The sequence below is a fragment of the Pseudorasbora parva genome, chromosome 20 (assembly GCF_024679245.1).
Source record: "Pseudorasbora parva isolate DD20220531a chromosome 20, ASM2467924v1, whole genome shotgun sequence".
In the NCBI taxonomy this organism is placed as follows: Eukaryota; Metazoa; Chordata; class Actinopteri; order Cypriniformes; family Gobionidae; genus Pseudorasbora; species Pseudorasbora parva.
In genome coordinates this window covers 2,435,107-2,454,648 of record NC_090191.1, presented here as the reverse complement: position 1 = coordinate 2,454,648, position 19,542 = coordinate 2,435,107, and the positions used below count along the sequence as shown (strand labels likewise).

The following is a 19,542-nucleotide window of genomic DNA, read 5'->3' as shown; positions in this document are numbered from 1 at the left end:
ATACTGAGAAAATGTTTTTCATGCTTGGAGAAGATGCGAGCAAAGCCTCAGGGCACAATATGTGTTAGCCATTCACAATGTTAGAGACAGTTAACTCTAGAGAGACCTGCTTCATTTAATCACTTCTTTAGATGGATTTGATTGACTTATTCACTATGCTATATATCTTTTATTGTTTTAATACTGATGATTTTGGCATACAGCTCATGAAAACCCAAAATTCCTATCTCAAAAAATTAGCATATCATGAAAAGTTTCTCTAAAGGAGCTACTAACCTAATATTAAAACAATAAAAGACCTGAAATATTTCAGTTGGTGAGCAATGAATCTATAAATATATGAAAGTTTAATTTTTATCATTATATTATGGAAAATAATGAACTTTATCACAATATGCTAATTGTTTGAGAAGGACCTGTATTATATATATATATATATATATATATATATATATGGAATGGACAAATACTTTGCTACTTTACTTAAGTACATTTTACACATATCTGTACTTTACTTAAGTAGAATAAAGAGTGCATTACTTCGTTAGATTTTGGAGCAATTATTATACTTTCTACTCCACTACATCTCTACAACGTTTCGCTACATTTTCTGATCAGTTTTAAGGCTCGATTAAGGCTTGTCCGGATAATAAGACTAATGAACTGACGGTTGTGCGGTTGAGGCTCGCGCAGCCTCTCGAGGAGAAATGGAAACAGATCAGCCCAGCGTACACAAAGAAACAAACTGCAGTAAAAATTCTAAATGTGAAGTTTTTATATTTTAAAACAGTTTTGAAAAATCTCACATGACACGATCTAGAGTGTTGTTTTCCTGAATACCATCACGACAGAAAATGTGACACTGATTTCATATGACCTTTCCATAAACAAGTAATTAACATCAAGTGACTTACATTTTATTGACTGCTTTATTATTTATTTCAGCAGCGAAAATATTTCCAAGATCATATCATATGTCCACATCAGAACCATAACATATCGCACAGCAACAGTGCGTTACTGAATGATTCAGTGTTTGACTGATTCAGTGTTTGAATGAATCGGTTGAATCAAAGATTCAATGCCCTATTCATAAACCACTGCCTCATTCATGAACGAATCAGCCGTTTGAACGAATCGACTCAATGACTCTCTCATTAGTACTCACCTGCCGCCACCTACTGGTGGTTTAGTTAACTTTTTTTAGTTAAAACAATCTCATAACATTATTTAATGCAGTTGTAGTTTTTCAGTGTTAATTATTTAATTTGATTGGTAACAACCCAAATAGTATCTTATTCTAATTTAATTTATTGATCAAATGTAAGAATGTAAAGGGAAAGCTGAAGCATAGCCTATATTTAATAAGATTAGGGGGAAATGTCCTTTATAAAAGGTAAAAATATCAAATATGAAGATTTAAATAACAAAAGTGCTGCTATATTAACAAAAGTGCTATAACATATGGTTTGCAAACACTTTAAACAAATACGGTGCTTTTTACAGCAGTTAAAAGTTAGTAACAGTTACAATATTTCTTGTAAATATCAACTTAAACATTCATTTAATCAAATTAAATTAAATTGGTGGTATACATATTGATTCTGTAGTAATATTCTCATCAGTGTTCCGTCAGCTTTTACATAGGCCGACTTAAAGGGGGGGTGAAACACTCAGTTTCAGTCAATCTCATGTCAATCTTGAGTACCTATAGAGTAGTATTGTTACAACTAATATGATCCAGAATCAGATCCAGAGGATGAAATAAATTGAACAGGAGAAACAGCAGCAGCAGGACGTCCGTCTCTGTGGTATGGACTGTATTTAGTGGACTGTCAACATTTGTGTGTTTACTCGCAGTTTATGAGGACATGATTTGGTTTATGGACTATTGTTTTTGACTAAACATTAGTAGTAGCAAGCATTGCATGTCAGATAGTGCATAAAAAAACAATGGAGTAACGTTAGCGCATTTGAATGAAGAAGCACGCTTTGTGAGAACGTCCCCTAGCCTAGCTTTATGTTTGGGTGGTTTAACAATAAACAAACTGACATAGTGGTCAGCTAAACAAATGTATTTAAACTAGGGGTGACCCCGAATAGTCGAAGATTCGATGCATCGATATGCAGAGCCTGATTTGACCACCGATCTCACGCTCGAATCTTCGCGGGTTTTATGAAACGAGGATCATACCATTTTGGCAATATGATCCAATATTTTAAAGATGTGTCGCGGCGCTGAGCTGAGCATCGGTGTGCGACCCCTTTAAGGGCGCTGAGCTTCGCACCGCACCTTTAATATTAGAACACGTTCAATGAGTGTCCACACACCGGCGGCAGCATTCAGCGCCTGTCCGCGGCCACTCAGGAAGTTGTTTAAAATCCTGCTGCACCACAGAGCGCTTTCGTGCAGCTCATCTGTCAGTCAACTCAAAATTGAGCTCGCGTGTATAACTTATAATGTGCTCGTCGGGTGGCAGTGTGAGATCCTGAGGCGCGGGGCGGAGCTTCGCGTTCGTCTTCACCATAGGGTCTTCACCCGCTTAATTAGGCACAATCGGCTTCAGAACGTGCATGTAAACACACTCAAAGTGTTCTTTTCCTCTCTAGGCAGGTATTTTTTTTAGGTTTATTTATCAAAATGTTCTTTTATATATTTGTGTGATGTTCTGTATTTCGATCGCGGCTTTAACATGTTATGAGAAAACGGTTTATTAATGTTTATCCACCACATTACCTTCTATTTAAACCTGAATAAGAAAGCCATTGTCAGTTCGTCTGTCAGTTGGCCGGCAGTTTTGGTCGCTTTATTAAAAGTTGTTGCTGTGTGCAGTGTGTAAAGGAAAATAAAAATAATTTTCAACCCATTCACACACACAGATGATTCGACTATCATAGAGAGATTCGACAATTCTGATTTGATTGTCTAAATCCTTAGTCGAGGACAGCCCTAATTTAAACACACACCATAGATCACATGCTCCATTTAACTAACATTATACACGATCGTGTTGTTTACTGATGTTTACTTACGCGACGATAGCCAACAGCACAGACATTTGAAGCAGTTTTACTCACCGCCTGCTTCCAAAGCACGACCATGAACCTTTATCGTTGGGACCGCTCCGTCAAAAACACACTTCTTGTTGATTTCGTGATGTCCTGTGACAGAAGTGACCGTGGAGATCCACTTTTGCGACACGACTGAAGCATGATGGTCATGAAGGTCATTTTTTAAAATCGTATTAAATTTATGCATCATCTTTCATGTTAAATTCTTCCATTTGATTAATAAATTCAGTTATAATAGTAAAGACCCTATAGGCTGTTACCAATCAAATTAAATAATTTAAACTGCAAAAAATACAGCTGCAATAATTAATGTTATAAGATTGATGTTCTCAATAAAACATGCAATCATACTTTTAAACATAACCGCCAATAGGGGGCAGCAAGTGATCGTCTTCATGAGTGAGTCATTGAGTCGTTCATTCAAATGATTCATTCAAAACGCTGAATCATTCAGTAACAAAACACCGCACTGAGTGCTGCTTTCCTCTGGAACTATTTTTCATCTGTGAAATCATGGGTGAAATGGAACAAAAATGTAGTTTGGATCTAAAATTTAAGTAACTTAATATTAATTAGGCTACTTGTTTATTGAACTAGGCTACACCATTCATGCTACACAATTCACGATTACAAAGTCGACTTATTAACAATATCATAAATCATAAATATCATTACCCCAGTATGTTTCTTCTGTGAGTTTATATTGCTGCTCATTTGTTCAGGCAGCGCGAGCCTCAACGCGACTTCTTAAGGTACCAGAGGCAGAGATACACTCCATTATCAATCGCTGTTTACATTGAATATAATAAAAACAACACAAAAAAAAATCTGAATCATTCTCGCGTTTCTGGTTATTTAATATTTTATTTGTCCCAGACAAAGAATGTCAGCCCTTGGCTTAGGCTACAGACAGCGCTGTATTCTCCTGTGACCAATATTTTGTCTGTGTGTGTATTCAGAGGCAGTGAGCATTGGGCTTCCAATATAATAGTAAATAACTACGTTAATGCGCGATAAAATAATTGTCTGCGTTAATTAATTAATGCGTTAACGTGATAATAATGCATTAACTTGCCCAGCCCTATATATATATATATATATATATATATATATATATATATATATATATATATATTTTTTTTTTTTTTTTTTTTTTTTTTTTTTTATTACACAGCTCTGTGAAATACTTGATTCTGATTGGTCAATCGCGCATTCCAGCGGTATATTATTTCGAGATAACACCCGCTCATCCGGGTACTACGAGTTATCTTGACCGGTACTACTTCTGTGCTTAACGCTGGCGCCATCTTGTAACAGCCATGAGTTACAATGGAAGACTTCAAGGCAGGTTTCCTTTATAACGTTTTAAATATGGATATTTTTCTGACACAAACGCATCGATTGGAATCAGAAGGCTCTATTAACCCATCGGAGCCGTGTGGAGCACGTTATTTGACGGACAGCTGCATTTTTTTTATGGACTTCAAACACAACTCCAACTACTGCTGGGATTAACGTTAGCCTGGACTTTTTAAATATAACTCTGATTGTATTTGTCTGACAGAAGAATGTCATAAACACCTATAATGACCTGAGGGTGAGTAAATCATAGGCTTGGTTTCATTTTTGGGTGAACTAACCCTTTCAGCATTCATTCTCAACATTTAGCAGCAATAGATAAAGGCTTAAAGCAGGTTGGAACGGTTTTTCTTCGCGGAAGCTTTGCGTAAGAGCTAATAAAATATTTAATCTCAAGACAATATTTAGTGTGTAATTTATTTGAGACTAGTAGCCGTGTAATAAGCGGGATAATGTCGACCCAGCCGGTTGTTATCGCAGAATAAACCCCTTCAGAGTGACGCTCCGCTTCGCCTCGGGGTCCTGATCACTCTGAAGGGGTTTATTCTGCGATAACAACCGGCTGGGTGGACATTATCGCTTACATATTACACACACAATTATTTATACATAATATGTTAATGATTTGGCAACATTGTGATGCACAGCTAATTTGAAATTGAAAAATTGACATTTGATCAAATGACTGAGTTCAGCTTTGAGAATGAAACCAACCTGTTTGCTCTTCAGTTTCTTCATGTTTGACTCTCAATGTTTCTTCAATCTTCACGTCTTCACTCTCCTCTTTAATAAACGCCATCTTTGTTTGGTCCTCAGTTTCTTCATGTTTGACTCTCAATGTTTCTTCAATCTTCACGTCTTCACTCTCCTCTTTAATAAACGCCATCTTTGAGATAAGAATAATCACAGAAATAAAAAACACATCCAAACTAAATCAGTAGTTCAGTCACTGGTAAGAGAGTCAGTCAGAGTGAGAGTTAATGGCCTTAAATGACCTGATTCGACAACAACAAACTCTCTAAAAACTACAAATTAATAAAAGAACAATTTATATAGTAGGTTCATATTTAGACATGTTATGATAAACGTATTCATCTGTAGATTACATTTAATAGATTACACTTCAGTGAGAACATTAGCGGTTGCTTTACAGAAGTTTTCATTACGTGTGTTTGCTGTTCTTGTTACATTTACACATTTAACTTTATTACATTTAGTTTGGCTAACTTTAGGCATATAAGACCATATTTAACAACAGAGGCAGCAAAACTATTTATGCACTCGATGATTTTTGCTCATGCTTTACTATCTGGTCACAAGCAAACACAACAACTTTAAAATCAATCGACTCTCTTTACAAACAGACACTACAAATATTTCTAATAATTACCATCATTACAATACTGTTCAAATACATAACCTATTGAGTTTTGATAGTACTAAACATTTTGTTTACATTATAAGAAAATAATGTCGAACAACGAGAGCAATTACTAGAGGAGACTGTGTTGAACAGTTTAGATGGACAACATTTGGGCGATCAGTCTTTTCAGTTAAAGCCATTCATTACTGGAATACTCTACTAACTCAATTAACGGATAGCACAAATTACTCAACATTTAAATAGACACTAAAGGAATGGCTTAAAGCTGATCAAACTCGTAATCACATGTAATTATATATTTTGAATGTTTCTGCTATTATTATCATCTCTAGGAGTGCTACTGTGTCTGTGATTATTGTGATATATGTGATAATTTACTCTCCATGTTTATGATAAACTAATTCATGATATATAGAGAGAAATGAGACGCATCTTTTCTGTTACACATGTGTGAATGAAAAATAAAGTTCATTAATGTTAGAAAACGCATTAAAATGTAATGTTCGATAATCAAACATTCATTTAACTGTTCTTGTTGAAACTATAACATTGACCGAACAGTTTTTATTGATTTAAACACTTTAAAAGCTTAAAACACAAACCTTTCTTCAGCAGAATCACAACAGATGCAGGAGCGCGGCGCAGCCTTATGACGTCACATCTCCACTACAAAATAAAAGTCCTGATCTCACGCTCAAGTCACAGATGTGTAGAGACATTCACATACAAACAATAAAACACAGTTTAATTCTTGAATACATATTTAAATGCGTGTTGGTCAGTGATGTGCCAAAAATAACTACCAAAGAAAGAGTTTGAACCACACCTAATATGTGAGATTCAGTCAATGCTAAACAAATGTTTGTGTGCAGAAATCATTTATACAAGGGGCAGAGAACTTTTAATTTATTTTTATTTTTTTAACTTATTTAGTTTATTGAGTTAAATCAAAGCCAGTAAACGTTTGTCAATATATTTTGTCTATATCATTTTATAATATAGTGCCACAGACTCAACAAACAAATATTTTGTGATTTCTCCAAAGCTTTTGATAGTGTCCAGTCTTCTGTATTTCACTCATTAAGAATGGCATTGGAGGAAAAGTTTTTGAGGTATTGAAAATCTATGTATTCTAAACTTAAATCATGTGTGAAAGTGTAACCAACCCATAATGTTTTATTGCATTAGTGGTTGGACTGTCTCAGCGTTCGGGATCGTGTCGGATGTGCACAGTGAGAGATCCGCGCTGGATTTCACTATGGAGAGATTGCGTCATCCCAGGACTTCGATTTAAGGAGGATTACGTTTTAAGGAAGCAAAGCTTTTTTCTCATCCATTCCTGCAATTACTGTAGGTGTGCACACATATCCACATAAACTGAACTGAGCCACATCCACTCATATTTCCTTCAGGACTGCTGTACACATTTGTTGTTGTTGTTTTTTTGTTTTTTTTTGTCATTGCTGAACAAATTAGCTGCTGTTCAATTGTGATTCAAAAGGGGGAAATTTATATTCTCCTGATTTGTGCAAAATAAGTGCTAACTGCATATTGAACCTGGAACTAAATGAAAGAAGAAAAAGAAACATTAAATTCAAGGCAATACAGTTACCGTTCAGTAAATTGATTTGTTTCCTTCATTCATTTCAATTTTTCTTTATCTAATCTCTTCACGGTATTTACTCAAACTTTGTTTAATTTTTTTATGTATTATTATTTAGGTTGTAGTGAAAACTACTAATCTCATACAAGTGCAGACACATTAGACACTATTCGGTGCATGGTGTGAGACCCCGAACCCGAGACTTAAAATATTAGTATAAATAGAATTTAGCTGTATTTGGTGAGCCCAGACCCAAGTAGATATTTTTCTCCTTTTCCTTTCTGATGTTAAATCCGGCGAATGGGTTATGTCCAAGAATAGAGTGAAAAATTTGCCACCCAACGTGGGACAATCTTGTTTCAGTCCAAACTGTTCTAAATATTTGTCTTTATTTTTTTTTCTATATATATTTTTTCTTCTTTTCTATCACAATGGACTTGTGCAAACGGCATAATTTCGATCCTGAAAGATCTGTATTGTTTACAAAAGTAGATCGAAATACTACTCTCTTGGATGTGAGAAGATTCTTTGATTATCTAGAGGTAGCGACTTGAGTGAGGCACAGAACATGATTACTTACCTTCTTTACCCTGTTTCTTAGCCACACTTGCCTGGTGTTGCTCATAAGCTAGTTTCTTCACTGATGATGGTTTATGCGCCTTTGCTTTAGCCTCCTCGGCTTCAAGCTCTTCATGCTCGTAAGACCTCAGTTTGAAAAGCAAGCTAAAATCTGGATGTGACGAATCTGTTAGCAGCTCTTTAAGACGCAACTGGGTTATCAGGACTTCATCCCAGCACCCTCTGATGAACTGCTTGAGAAGCAGAGTGTCAGAATGTTTACCAACCTCTCCCTTCTTTTCAACCACCTCCTGCATCAGAGAATGGAGTCACCTCAAATAATCAGGACTTCTCACCACGGTTTTGGTGCGACTCTATAAACTGGATGTACAGTTTGTCTCCACCCGTAACACTATCATAAGCCTTTTCTAGCTCCAGCATACACTTCTGGTGGCGCATTTGTACCTACCCCAAGTGACATTAAGAGCAGGGGGGAGGAGGCTATCCAAAATGTGCCTTCTCTTATGCCTCTCCATCAGAGAAGTGTCTGAGAGTAACTGCCTAGCATACAACTGCCAAGTGGTGTAATCAACTTCCCCATTAGGTTTGGGGCAATGCCAAGAAAACATTCGCAACTTAGGGGGTGAGGAGAAATGCCCCTGTAAATCTGGCTCATGTTTCACCACATGTTCCAACACTACACGCTGTACCTCCTATGGGATAGTGAAAATGATAGGAGTTTCATGCGTTACATTGCCCGTCACAGAAATCTGCTCGAATCGCAAAAGACACTTTCGATGCTGAATTTGCAGCTGTGGTCGGCACAGCTGCTGGCATTACATTGCAAGATTTTCTTGAAGCAAGGGTTGAAGTGGAAGGGCCCTCGCCAACATAATTGGCTTTGTGTGAAAGCTTAGTCGCAACCTGCTGGCTTAGATCATCTACATTTACACAGTGAAGTTGTGCCAAACTCTCTATTTGCGCCAACAACGGATCAGCCATATCATCCAAGGTTTGACCTGAATATTCACCCTGTAGATGAGTAGGTGAGCTAGTGTGATGTCTCACATTTTCGAACTGTCTACCCTCTAGTGGCACAACGCCCGATACAAATGACCATCTGCCTTCAAATACTCGTCTTGTGCTATCAATGGGGTAGTAATGTCCTGAAATTCACAAAGGATCTCTCCTAAGAAGCTGTTACCTAACCACTCAATTTCTTCACTTCCTCTAGGTAGTCCCGAAAGCTCAGAATCGGGCCGGTAGTGTCCGGACGGTCAACGGCGGGCGGGTTCGTGGACGCGGGTTTGCGGTCGCTGCGCGTCGGTCAGCGAAAATTTTTGGGGGGGGCGGCCGATGCACTCCCCCGGCCCTCCCTGGCCGGCCGAAGCGGCCAGGTCCGGCGCCCCTGACCCCGCCGGGGGTCGGACGGGAACGCCCCCTAGTTTGAGGGCCCCAGATGCAATACCGCCTTCGCCCAGGGTGTGGCTGAACACACCGTCCCAGTCCCGTATTACTCCGAAGGGGCTTCTACGCCATTCGTATAATTCGGGTTCGGACGTTTCTCGATTACCCCTTTGTTCCGGACCTTCCTGACCGCTCCTAAGCCACGCCCCCGTAGCACGGACCCGTCATTCACCCGATTACCCGCTATTCCGGGCCAATGATCAGGTGACCCCCCCTGACCGCTCCCAGGCCAAACCCCCGTCCCACAGAACCGTTATTTGACAGATTACCCGCTATTTTTATGTGGCGCTCCCGTTCGGAGACGAAAGGTCCTTGACTCGGGATTCCGGCCCTCGGGGGGGCCCCATCACGGGGCCCCAAATTGCAAATCTCTACGGCACTCGTTCGTTATAGGCCCTCGAGACCTTTCCAACGAGACCTCACACGAGGCCCCAGCGTTCAGGAGAAATAAGGCAGAGAATCTACAACTTTAACTGCCCGTGACTCCCGAACCGCGGGGCCCAGGAACTCAGGGAGGGCTCGTTTGTTAGAGGTCCTCGAGACCTTTCCAACGAGACCTCACACGAGGCCCGGGGCCCCTGCGTTCGGGAGAAATAAGGCAGAGAATCCAACATTTTTAACCACCCGGTACTCCCGAATCACGGGGCCCAGGAACTCGGGGGAGGGCTCATTCGTTAGAGGCCGTTGAGACCTTTCCAACGAGACCTCACACGAGGCCAGGGACCCCTGCCTTCAGGAGAAATAAGGCAGAGAATCTAAAATTTTAACTGCCCGTGACTCCCGAACCACGGGGCCCAGGAACTCTGTTAGAGGTCCTCGAGACCTTTCCAACGAGACCTCACACGAGGCCCGGGGCCCCTGCGTTTACGAGATATAGGGCCGACAATCTAAAACTTTAACCCCCCGTGACTCCCGAACCGTGGGGCCCAGGGCCTCGGGGGAGGGTGCGTTCATTAGAGGCCCTTGAGGCCTTGCCTAAACCAGAGATTCAGAGTTTTTCCCCAGGGCATTTCTGAGACTCGAGCCATAGATGAAACACAAAAAAGCATTAGCAGGGGCCCCGCATTCTTTTTTGTGCACACTTTTTCCACAAAAAAAAACACATCGACCGCACTCGGTGCACTAAGCCGGCTGCGTTTCCATTCCAAAAATGTCCCGAAATTCCTTAATTTGCATAGAAAAGGCAGCGTACGTTGGACCGCTATCTGACTGCCCCAACGTAAATGTGAAAAGGACGTTTTTGCGTTTTCCGCTCCCGTTCGTACCGAAAGGCCCCGAGTCGCTAGTGCCGTTGAATGCTGGTAAGTGGGATGCTCGGGTACCACGTGTCAAAGTTTCAAATTCCTCGGGTTTTGGGAAGTGCCTTTTAAAAAAATCAGCAAAAATATTAACAAAATATTCCAAAAACGTGCTCGTTCCCTTTTTTGACCTTTTGACCCCTGAAAGAGGCCGAAGGCCCACCAAACTTTTCCGTCTAAATCGGGGGGGCCGCGGCGAGAAGAAAAACGTCGCCACTCGGGGTGGCGCGACCTTTCGTCTCCGAACGGGAGCCGTCCGTATGCTGATTTACGCGAGTAGTGCTCTGGTGGGATAGTGTTAGGTTTAGGCCTGAAGGCCCACGAGGTCCTGGCGTTTCACGATTAGGGGACGTGAGCTGGGGGCCCCCGCAGAGTCGCATTCCGCGAGTTCGAGGCGGCGCAACCTTTCGTCTCCGAACGGGAGCCGCTCGAAGCCGGATTTACGCGCTGCCTCTTTTTTTTGACCTTTCGACCCCGGGAAGAGGCCGCGGGCCCGTCCGACTATCCCGTCAGACTCGGGGGACCGTGCTGAGAAGGAAAATGGTGCCCCCTGGCCGGTTGGCCCTCTCGAAGCGGCCTCCGCGAACCCGCTCTGGCAAGCCCTCTTGCGAAAATGGCAGAGAGGGATTTTGCTATGGGGGTCCCGTGGGCCCCAGATTTGGCACCCTGGCACACGGGGGGCCCCCGAACGGCACACCCGGAGGGGGCCCCCGGGGGGCCGGGAACCCGAATCTCGAGGAGCCGCGGCCTTCCGCATCCGAACGGGAGCGAATCGAAAATCTTGCGGGATATCGGACGAATAACCGGTCCGTGGGATGGGGGCGTGGCCGCAACCGCCCACCCGAGGATTGGTCCAATGTAAAGGCACGGAAATCGAAAATAGCAGGTAATCGGGCAAATAGTTGGTTGGCGGGACCCTGACCTCACCCTCGCTGACCGCTCTGTCAAACCGATAGTCAATCGGACGAATAATGGGCAGGCGGGCTGCGGTCAACGGCGGCCCATCCCTTAACAGGGGATCGGACGTTTAGCAGTCTCGAGGGAGCGACTTACCCCTTTTACCTGTGTGAAGATGAGGAGTGGACGTTTAGCCCTTGGTCACCCCCTATCTGCGTCCATGCGGCACTATCCGGGGGAATCAAAGGAGCGGTCAGCGGGAGTAAGTACGAAAGGTCATATGGCGTGGTAATTGACAGAGAAAAGTGATCCAAATGTGCCCTACAGTCCCTCCGGGTAATGTTTCGCCCTTTGGACAATTAAATGCATGTTTTTTTTTCCACGAACCCACTATATGTACTTCATTGTAGTGGGTTTTGTTATCACTGTGGTGAGGACTCATTATTTGCAACAATGCACTAATGAAGTGATGCAGCTTTGATGCAGAGACATGAGCAAAGGAGTTCTTCAACCACAGCAACAACACCCACTGCTCATTTAAACATGGAGTAGCCTCTGTTGTGGAACGAACAGAGGCTGGGGTTGTAAAAAGATCCATAGAAAAGACAAACCATGTTCCGGAGGGCTTAATTGGAGAACCTTGGGAAAGTACAGCTAGGTTGGACGGAATTGAGTGCTGTTGTCTAATCAATACTGGGTCCCAGGTGACTTGTGTAGCTGAATCTTTCTACCGGCAGTATTTACAGAATAGGGGTATTCCCCCATGGAAGACCTACTCCGGGAACTGCAGGGCAATTAGTTCCTTATCTTGGATACATTGAAATAGATGTGCAGTTTCCCAAGACTGCTTGTGGGACAGATGCAGCTGTTGCCGTATTAGTGCTGGTCTGCCCTGATCAGACCTACAATGCTCGTTTGCCATTGTTGGTGGGTACAAATGTCCTCCGTCAGATTGTAAGATGTTACAGGGAAAAGAATACTTACAGCAAATGCCCATCAGCTCTCACTGGATAGCTGCTTATCATAATTGTGACGCTAGTTTTACAACTTGTAAAGGAGCACAGCACAACACCCTAGTTAGACTGTCAGGCAAGAAATCTGTAACTATCAGTAAAGGGGAAAAGTGTGAAGTCACTGGGGTGTATCGAGCTAAAGATTGTGGCCAGAGCAATATGATGAATATTGATGGACCACTGATGCATCACATTCCAGGTGGCTTAGCGGTGGAATATAAATTGATAAAAGCTGAGGCTAGAGCTCGAAAATAAAGTCAAAGTAGTCATTCAAAAATTTTCAGACCACAGTGTAACTTTGCAGCCAAAAGGAGTGCTCGCTGAATGTTCAGTGGTGGACTGGATTAAGTCTGTGCCTATTTTTGATACTTGCTCTACACTAGCTCTTTACAAGCTACCACTTCCCTGATGGCAAATCTTTTGTTAAAGACAGAGGAATCCGTTTTTCTGGATTTTGATGATTCTCCCATTTCTGAAGAGCTCAAAGCTCACATTGTTGAAAGAATAAACTGTGAAGCTTCAAGTGCATCCAAGCATGATTAAGATGTGGGATGAGTGTCAGGCGTGGCACATCGAATAGAGTTAATTGAGCATGTTCCTTTTAAAGAGCGTACTCATCGTGTCTCTACAGCTGATTTTGAGGACTTGAGACATCTGCTAGATTTGCTTGCTGCTCTGTCTATGTATGATTTTGATATTAAGTATAGAGCTGGCAAAACTAATGTAGACGCGGATGGGCTATCCCGGCGTGCTCACGAACCACTTATAGATGATGCAGAGGCCATACAGATTGATGAACGAGCAGCAGTTCAAGAATGAGTACCAATTTGGGAGCAAATTGCTTGAATGGTGTGTTTAATATTAATATCAATACTATTCTTAATGAAAAACATAACAACAGAACAGTACAATGACTTTTCACTTATTATAAATGAAATCTGACTCCTGCCACCGGTCTGTGCTCAGTTCAGTTTTAATTGCAGCGTCTGATCTCTAACTGAACTAAATTATTTTTATTACTATAAAACTATCAAAACAATATTGATACATATGACTGTTTATGATTTCATACAGCTATATCTATAACAAAAAACATTTACAAGTCTTGACATCATAAGTCAGTAATTTGAGTAAAATCACAGGCTTTGCTTTTCCCGTGCGAATGTGCCACGCAAAACTCAGATGTGGGAGAGTAATTTCTATATCACAGAGGTCTACACTTTGTAGCTGTTATTGTGAATGTCAGATGTTTGGCGAATTATTGTGATATGCAAATGACAATCGCGGCGTAATTGTGGATAGACGCTAATTTGGTTAGCCACGTTAGTATGATCATGTGCAGTTGTTGTTGTTATTGTTATATGCTGACGAATATTGGTGTTAATGTTGTTATATAATGATTAACTACAGCTAACATTTGAGTATTCATTTATGATGACTGTTTTACACATGTATTGATCCTTTGTGAGGTATTTTGTATTGAATATGTACAGATATATTGTATTTATATAGGTTTCCTTTATTATTTGTTTACAGACCACAACATAACATGCCATATTAATCCCGTGCGAAGAGGGCTTAAGACTACATTTAGGTCCGATTCAGAGCGATGATCAAACACAGATGGAGTAGATGGAGTCCATCAACACCCCTAATTCTTCACAGTCCCAGAGCTCGTCCTGGGTCCACATTTCATTCAGTAACATTATGGGCTGTTTTGATTTATATGATGTTTAATGTTGATTACGTTATTTTGCATATGCATCTGCTCACATATGATCGCTTGTTTTACTCCATCTTCCTCATGTGTGTTTTGATCAGAAGATGATGTACTCATTCAGAAGAAGGCTTCTCTCCAGTGTGAATTCTCATGTGTTCCTCAAGTCTTCCTTTTCGAGTGAAACTCTTCCCACACTGTTGGCAGGTGTAAGGCTTCTCTCCAGTGTGAAGTCTCATGTGTTCCTCAAGGTTTCCTTTGTGATTGAAACTCTTTCCACACTGTTGACAGGTGAAAGGCTTCTCTCCAGTGTGAATTCTCAAGTGGACATTAAGACTCACTTTATGTGTGAAACACTTTCCACACTCTTGGCAGATGAAAGGCTTCTCTCCGGTGTGAATTCTCAAGTGGACATTAAGATGCCCTTTATGAGTGAAACACTTTCCACACTCATGGCAGGTGTAAGGCTTCTCTCCACTGTGAATTTTCCTGTGTTCCTCAAGGTATCCTTTTCGAGTGAAACTCTTCCCACACTCTTGGCAGGTGAAAGGCTTCTCTCCAGTGTGAATTCTCATGTGGACATTAAGATGCCCTGTTTGAGTGAAACTCTTTCCACACTGTTGGCAGGTGAAAGGCTTCTCTCCACTGTGGATTCTCATGTGTTCCTCAAATCTTCCTTTATGAGTCAAACACTTTCCACACTGTTGGCAGGTGAAAGGCTTCTCTCCAGTGTGAACTCTCATGTGGACATCAAGATGCCCTGTTTGAGTGAAACTCTTTCCACACTGTTGGCAGGTGAAAGGCTTCTCTCCAGTGTGAATTCTCATGTGGACTCTGAGACTCCCTTTTTCAGTGAAACTCTTTCCACACTGTTGGCAGGTGTAAGGCTTCTCTCCAGTGTGAACTCTCATGTGGACTTTAAGACTCACTTTATAAGTGAAACTCTTCCCACACTGTTGGCAGGTGAAAGGCTTTACTCCAGAGTGAAGTCTCATGTGTTCATCAAAATGTACTTTTTGATTAAAACTCTTTCCACACTGTTGACAGGTAAAAGGCTTCTCTCCAATGTGAACTCTCATGTGGACTTTAAGGTGTTGGTTTTTAATTAAACTCTTTCCTGGCTTTTGAGTGATTTTTTGTGAGGAAATCTTTTCAGTCTGTGAGCAAATAAAAGATGTTTCTCCAGTTATGAAATCATGATGTTGCCCATACATATCGTTCTCTTCCATTTCATTTAGTTCTTTACTCTCCACTATCAGAGCCATCAGATCTAAAAGAGACAAAAAACCCAGTTTAATGGCACAAAACAACAGACATCAAGATATTAAAACATTTAAAGGGGTGGTAAAACACGATTTCACTTTTCTAACTTTAGCTAGTGTGTAATATTGCTGTTTGAGCATAAACAGCATCTGCAAAGTTACAACGTTCAAAGTTTAAAGCAAAGGGAGATATTTGCTTTTAAAGAAATACATTTCTAATGACTACAGCAAACGGCCGGTAGGGAACTACAGCCTTTTCCTCTAGACTTTCTGACATCAGCAGCTCCAATATTTACATAAACCCCTCCTTCGAGAATATTAAATAAGGGGGGCGAGGCCATTTTGCAATGCCAACGAAACGCTGTTTGTTCACTTTGTTCAGTCTTCCTTGGGACGGGGGTGTTAGGGCTCAATGGTTAAAATTTAAATCTCGCTCTCTGTGCTGCAGGAAAGCTCACAATCGTTGGGAGTTCAATGCAGGATTCCCACAACGGCTTGTCCTGAAAGATGGAGCAGTTCCAACTTTAAAAACAAAAGCTGTTTACGGGCCTTAAGCTGTAAGTATGATTTATTTTCCGTCTATGTGTTTGTTCTTATGACCGTGTTCTTATGAACCACTGTCTTTGAAGACTGATCTCTTTTAGCATTTTTATCAATGCGTTTCATTCTATCCCCCTACACTGCCCCTACCCCTAAACCTACCCATCACACACACTGCCCCTAAACCTACCCATCACAAGAAACATTCTGCATTTTTACATTTTCAAAAAAACATAATTTAGTATGTTTATAAATGCATTTACCTCGTGGACACACACACACACACACACACATATATTCAGACAAATTTTGAACGCGTAACTCAAACTCTTCCCTAAACCTACCCATTTGTGTATTATGAAAAAACAGGATATAACAGGAAGATACAACTGCAGGCACAATTTATTCAGAAAGTACAAATACTGTATTCCAAGTTTTCAATGTCCAATAATTTGCATGTCCTGACACTCTTTTTTAAAAGCTGAAGAATCCAGCCATATGTTGTACATAATGTCTGGGGAAATTTTCTGGCTACAGGACTGTCTTCCATGCTGAGAGTTCTCTTTTCTCCTAGTAGTGAAAGTTACGGATTTTCCCCATTTCTCTGTCTTTATCCCCATCAAATATTACTATCGATATAGCCTCTGGTATCTTACGGTTCAACTCGTCTTTGCTCAGTTGTAGATTAGGGATATTATTCAGTTTTATTATGCCGCTTTCATTGTAGCATAAGAAAGTAGCCACGTTTCCCTTGGGGCAATAACAAGCCGGCCTATACACACAGACAATAACACGCCCCTACTGCGAGCTAAAACCTCAGAAAAACAAGCCGATTTTAACCTCAAAATGTCAATACTGCTTTCTCAAACAGGGAGAGGCTTCTTCGTGATTTCAAATTTAAAAATCTGCAAAAATGCGGAGAAAAACCCGCTTCTTTCTCATTTTGCTCATTTTGCTGACACCCAACAAATAATTTAAGACAAGAAATTGTATATCTGCAGAGACACAGAGAAGGGATGACAAAGGAACTTCAGCAAACTAAATATGAACTGAGTGACGAAGCACTTTTCATATCCTGTCTGAGAGAAACCCATATTAAAATTATAAGCACACCATTATCCAGACCGGGGCAAACTATCTAGGGGGCATGAAGGTTTCCCAGAGGCTAAAATTACCTTGTCTACACTAAAGCCACGCGCTGATGTGCCATTCCACGTGATCCGTGGAAATAATGCGGAACTCTCCAGAAGCTGCATCCTTATTCCTAAAGTTCATCTCACCCATCACAAAGACATACAGCCTCTTCATATGTATGACCATGTACATCTCAATAAGCAGTGAAAGTCTTCGCCAGAGTGCTGAAAAGGACAGCCCTTGGGAACACACCAAGAAACAGCAGAAAACCAATTTCAAAAGAAGCTCTCAGCCACCAAGAACCCGCCGTCCTCCAGAAGAGTCCAAACCGGCCACAGGACCTCCATCACAACACCAGATCTACACAACGGCAAGAACCCTCTGTTCTCCAGCAGAGTCCAGACTGGCCACAGGACACCATCACAACACCAGAGCTACACAACGGCAAGAACCCTCCGTTCTCCAGCAGAGTCGAGACTGACCACAGGACCTCCATCACAACACCAGAGCTACACAACGGCAAAAACCCTCCATCCTTCAGCAGAGTCCAGACTGGCCACAGGACTCCATCACAACACCAGAGCTACACAACGGCAAGAACCCTCCATTCTCCAGCAGAGTCGAGACTGACCACAGGACCTCCATCACAACACCAGAGCTACGCAACGGCAAGAACCCTCCGTCCTCCAGCAGAGTCGAGACTGACCACAGGACCTCCATCACAACACCAGAGCTACACAACGGCAAAAACCCTCCATCCTTCAGCAGAGTCCAGACTGGCCACAGGACTCCATCACAACACCAGAGCTACACAACGGCAAGAACCCTCCGTTCTCCAGCAGAGTCTAGACTGACCACAGGACCTCCATCACAACACCAGAGCTACACAACGGCAAGAACCCTCTGTTCTCCAACAGAGTCCAGACTGGCCACAGTACCTCCATCACAACACCAGAACTACACAACGGCAAGAACCCTCTGTCCTCTAGCAGAGTCCAGACTGGCCACAGGACCTCCATCACAACACCAGAGCTACACAACGGCAAGAACCCTCCATCCTCTAGCAGAGTCCAGACTGACCACAGGACCTCCATCACAACACCAGAGCTACACAACGGCAAGAACCCTCCGTTCTCCAGCAGAGTCCAGACCGGCCACAGTACCTCCATCACAACACCAGAACTACACAACGGCAAGAACCCTCCGTTCTCCAGCAGAGTCCAGACCGGCCACAGGACCTCCATCACAACACCAGAGCTACACAACGGCAAGAACCCTCCGTCCTCTAGCAGAGTCCAAACTGACCACAGAACCTCCATCACAACACCAGAGCTACACAACGGCAAGAACCCTCCGTCTTTCAGCAGAGTCCAGACTCTATATATATATATATATATATATATATATATATATATATATATATATATATATGAGATTTTTAAAAACTTGGATAAAACTTCAGTAGAGAATCTACAATTGGAAACAGAAGCACGACCAACGCCGCCTGTAGGGCTGAATTAGGCCTGTACCTGCTGAACATTGAGATCCAGAAGAGATGTGTTCAAGTTCTGGCATCAACTACATCAGTCTGATTCTGATTCAGTCAGATATAAGTCTCCTCACTAATGAAACCTCAGCAGAGTCTCTTCCTCTGACTCCTCTTGTTCTTCAACTAGTCCATCAAACTCAACTCCCGATTGACCACAGCTACAACCCCAAAACCATTATCAAAGAAATTGACAAAACCGAAGACACTCATGATGAATCACTAAAAACACATTTGACCTCAAAATACCTGTCAATTATCTAGTTATTAAAAAATTGAAAGAAAGACTAATCCTGTCCAAATACAGATTGAGTGACCATGATCTAGAATCTAGATATAGAGAGAGGAAGACCTAGACAAACATGGACAGAGAGAGAGCAGAGGATCTGCAGACACTGTGATCTACAGCAAACACTGTCTACTCATCTGTACTAAATATCACAATGTAAGAGAAACATTTCTGGCAGATTTCAGATTTGAAACTCCATCATTCATTGATATTGAGAAAATGTCCTTCATGCTTGGAGAAGATGCGAGCAAAGCCGCACTCAGGGCACAATATGTGTTAGCCATTCACAATATTAGAGACAGTTAACACTAGAGAGACCTGCTTCATTTAATCACTTCTTTAGATGGATTTGATTGACTTATATATATAGTGGTGGAATGTAACAAAGTACAAATACTTTGTT

At 41.7% G+C, this 19,542-nt stretch overlaps 2 protein-coding genes across 2 annotated transcripts in view; both read right to left on the bottom strand.

Annotated features, from left to right (window-relative positions):
• LOC137049965 (zinc finger protein 91-like) overlaps window positions 1-19,542 on the bottom strand; it is a 284,608-nt gene that overhangs the window by 198,597 nt on the left and 66,469 nt on the right. The window lies entirely within an intron of this gene.
• The window catches only part of LOC137049966 (zinc finger protein 208-like), a 61,885-nt gene that overhangs the window by 41,867 nt on the left and 476 nt on the right, over window positions 1-19,542 (bottom strand). Inside the window, exons 2-5 of the mRNA XM_067428717.1 lie at window positions 14,486-15,638; window positions 10,056-10,173; window positions 8,030-8,287; window positions 5,146-5,317 (exon numbers count right to left, since the gene is read on the bottom strand). Of these exons, the coding sequence (XP_067284818.1) occupies window positions 5,146-5,317; window positions 8,030-8,287; window positions 10,056-10,173; window positions 14,486-15,638 (1,701 nt within the window). The remainder of the gene's footprint in view (window positions 1-5,145; window positions 5,318-8,029; window positions 8,288-10,055; window positions 10,174-14,485; window positions 15,639-19,542) is intronic.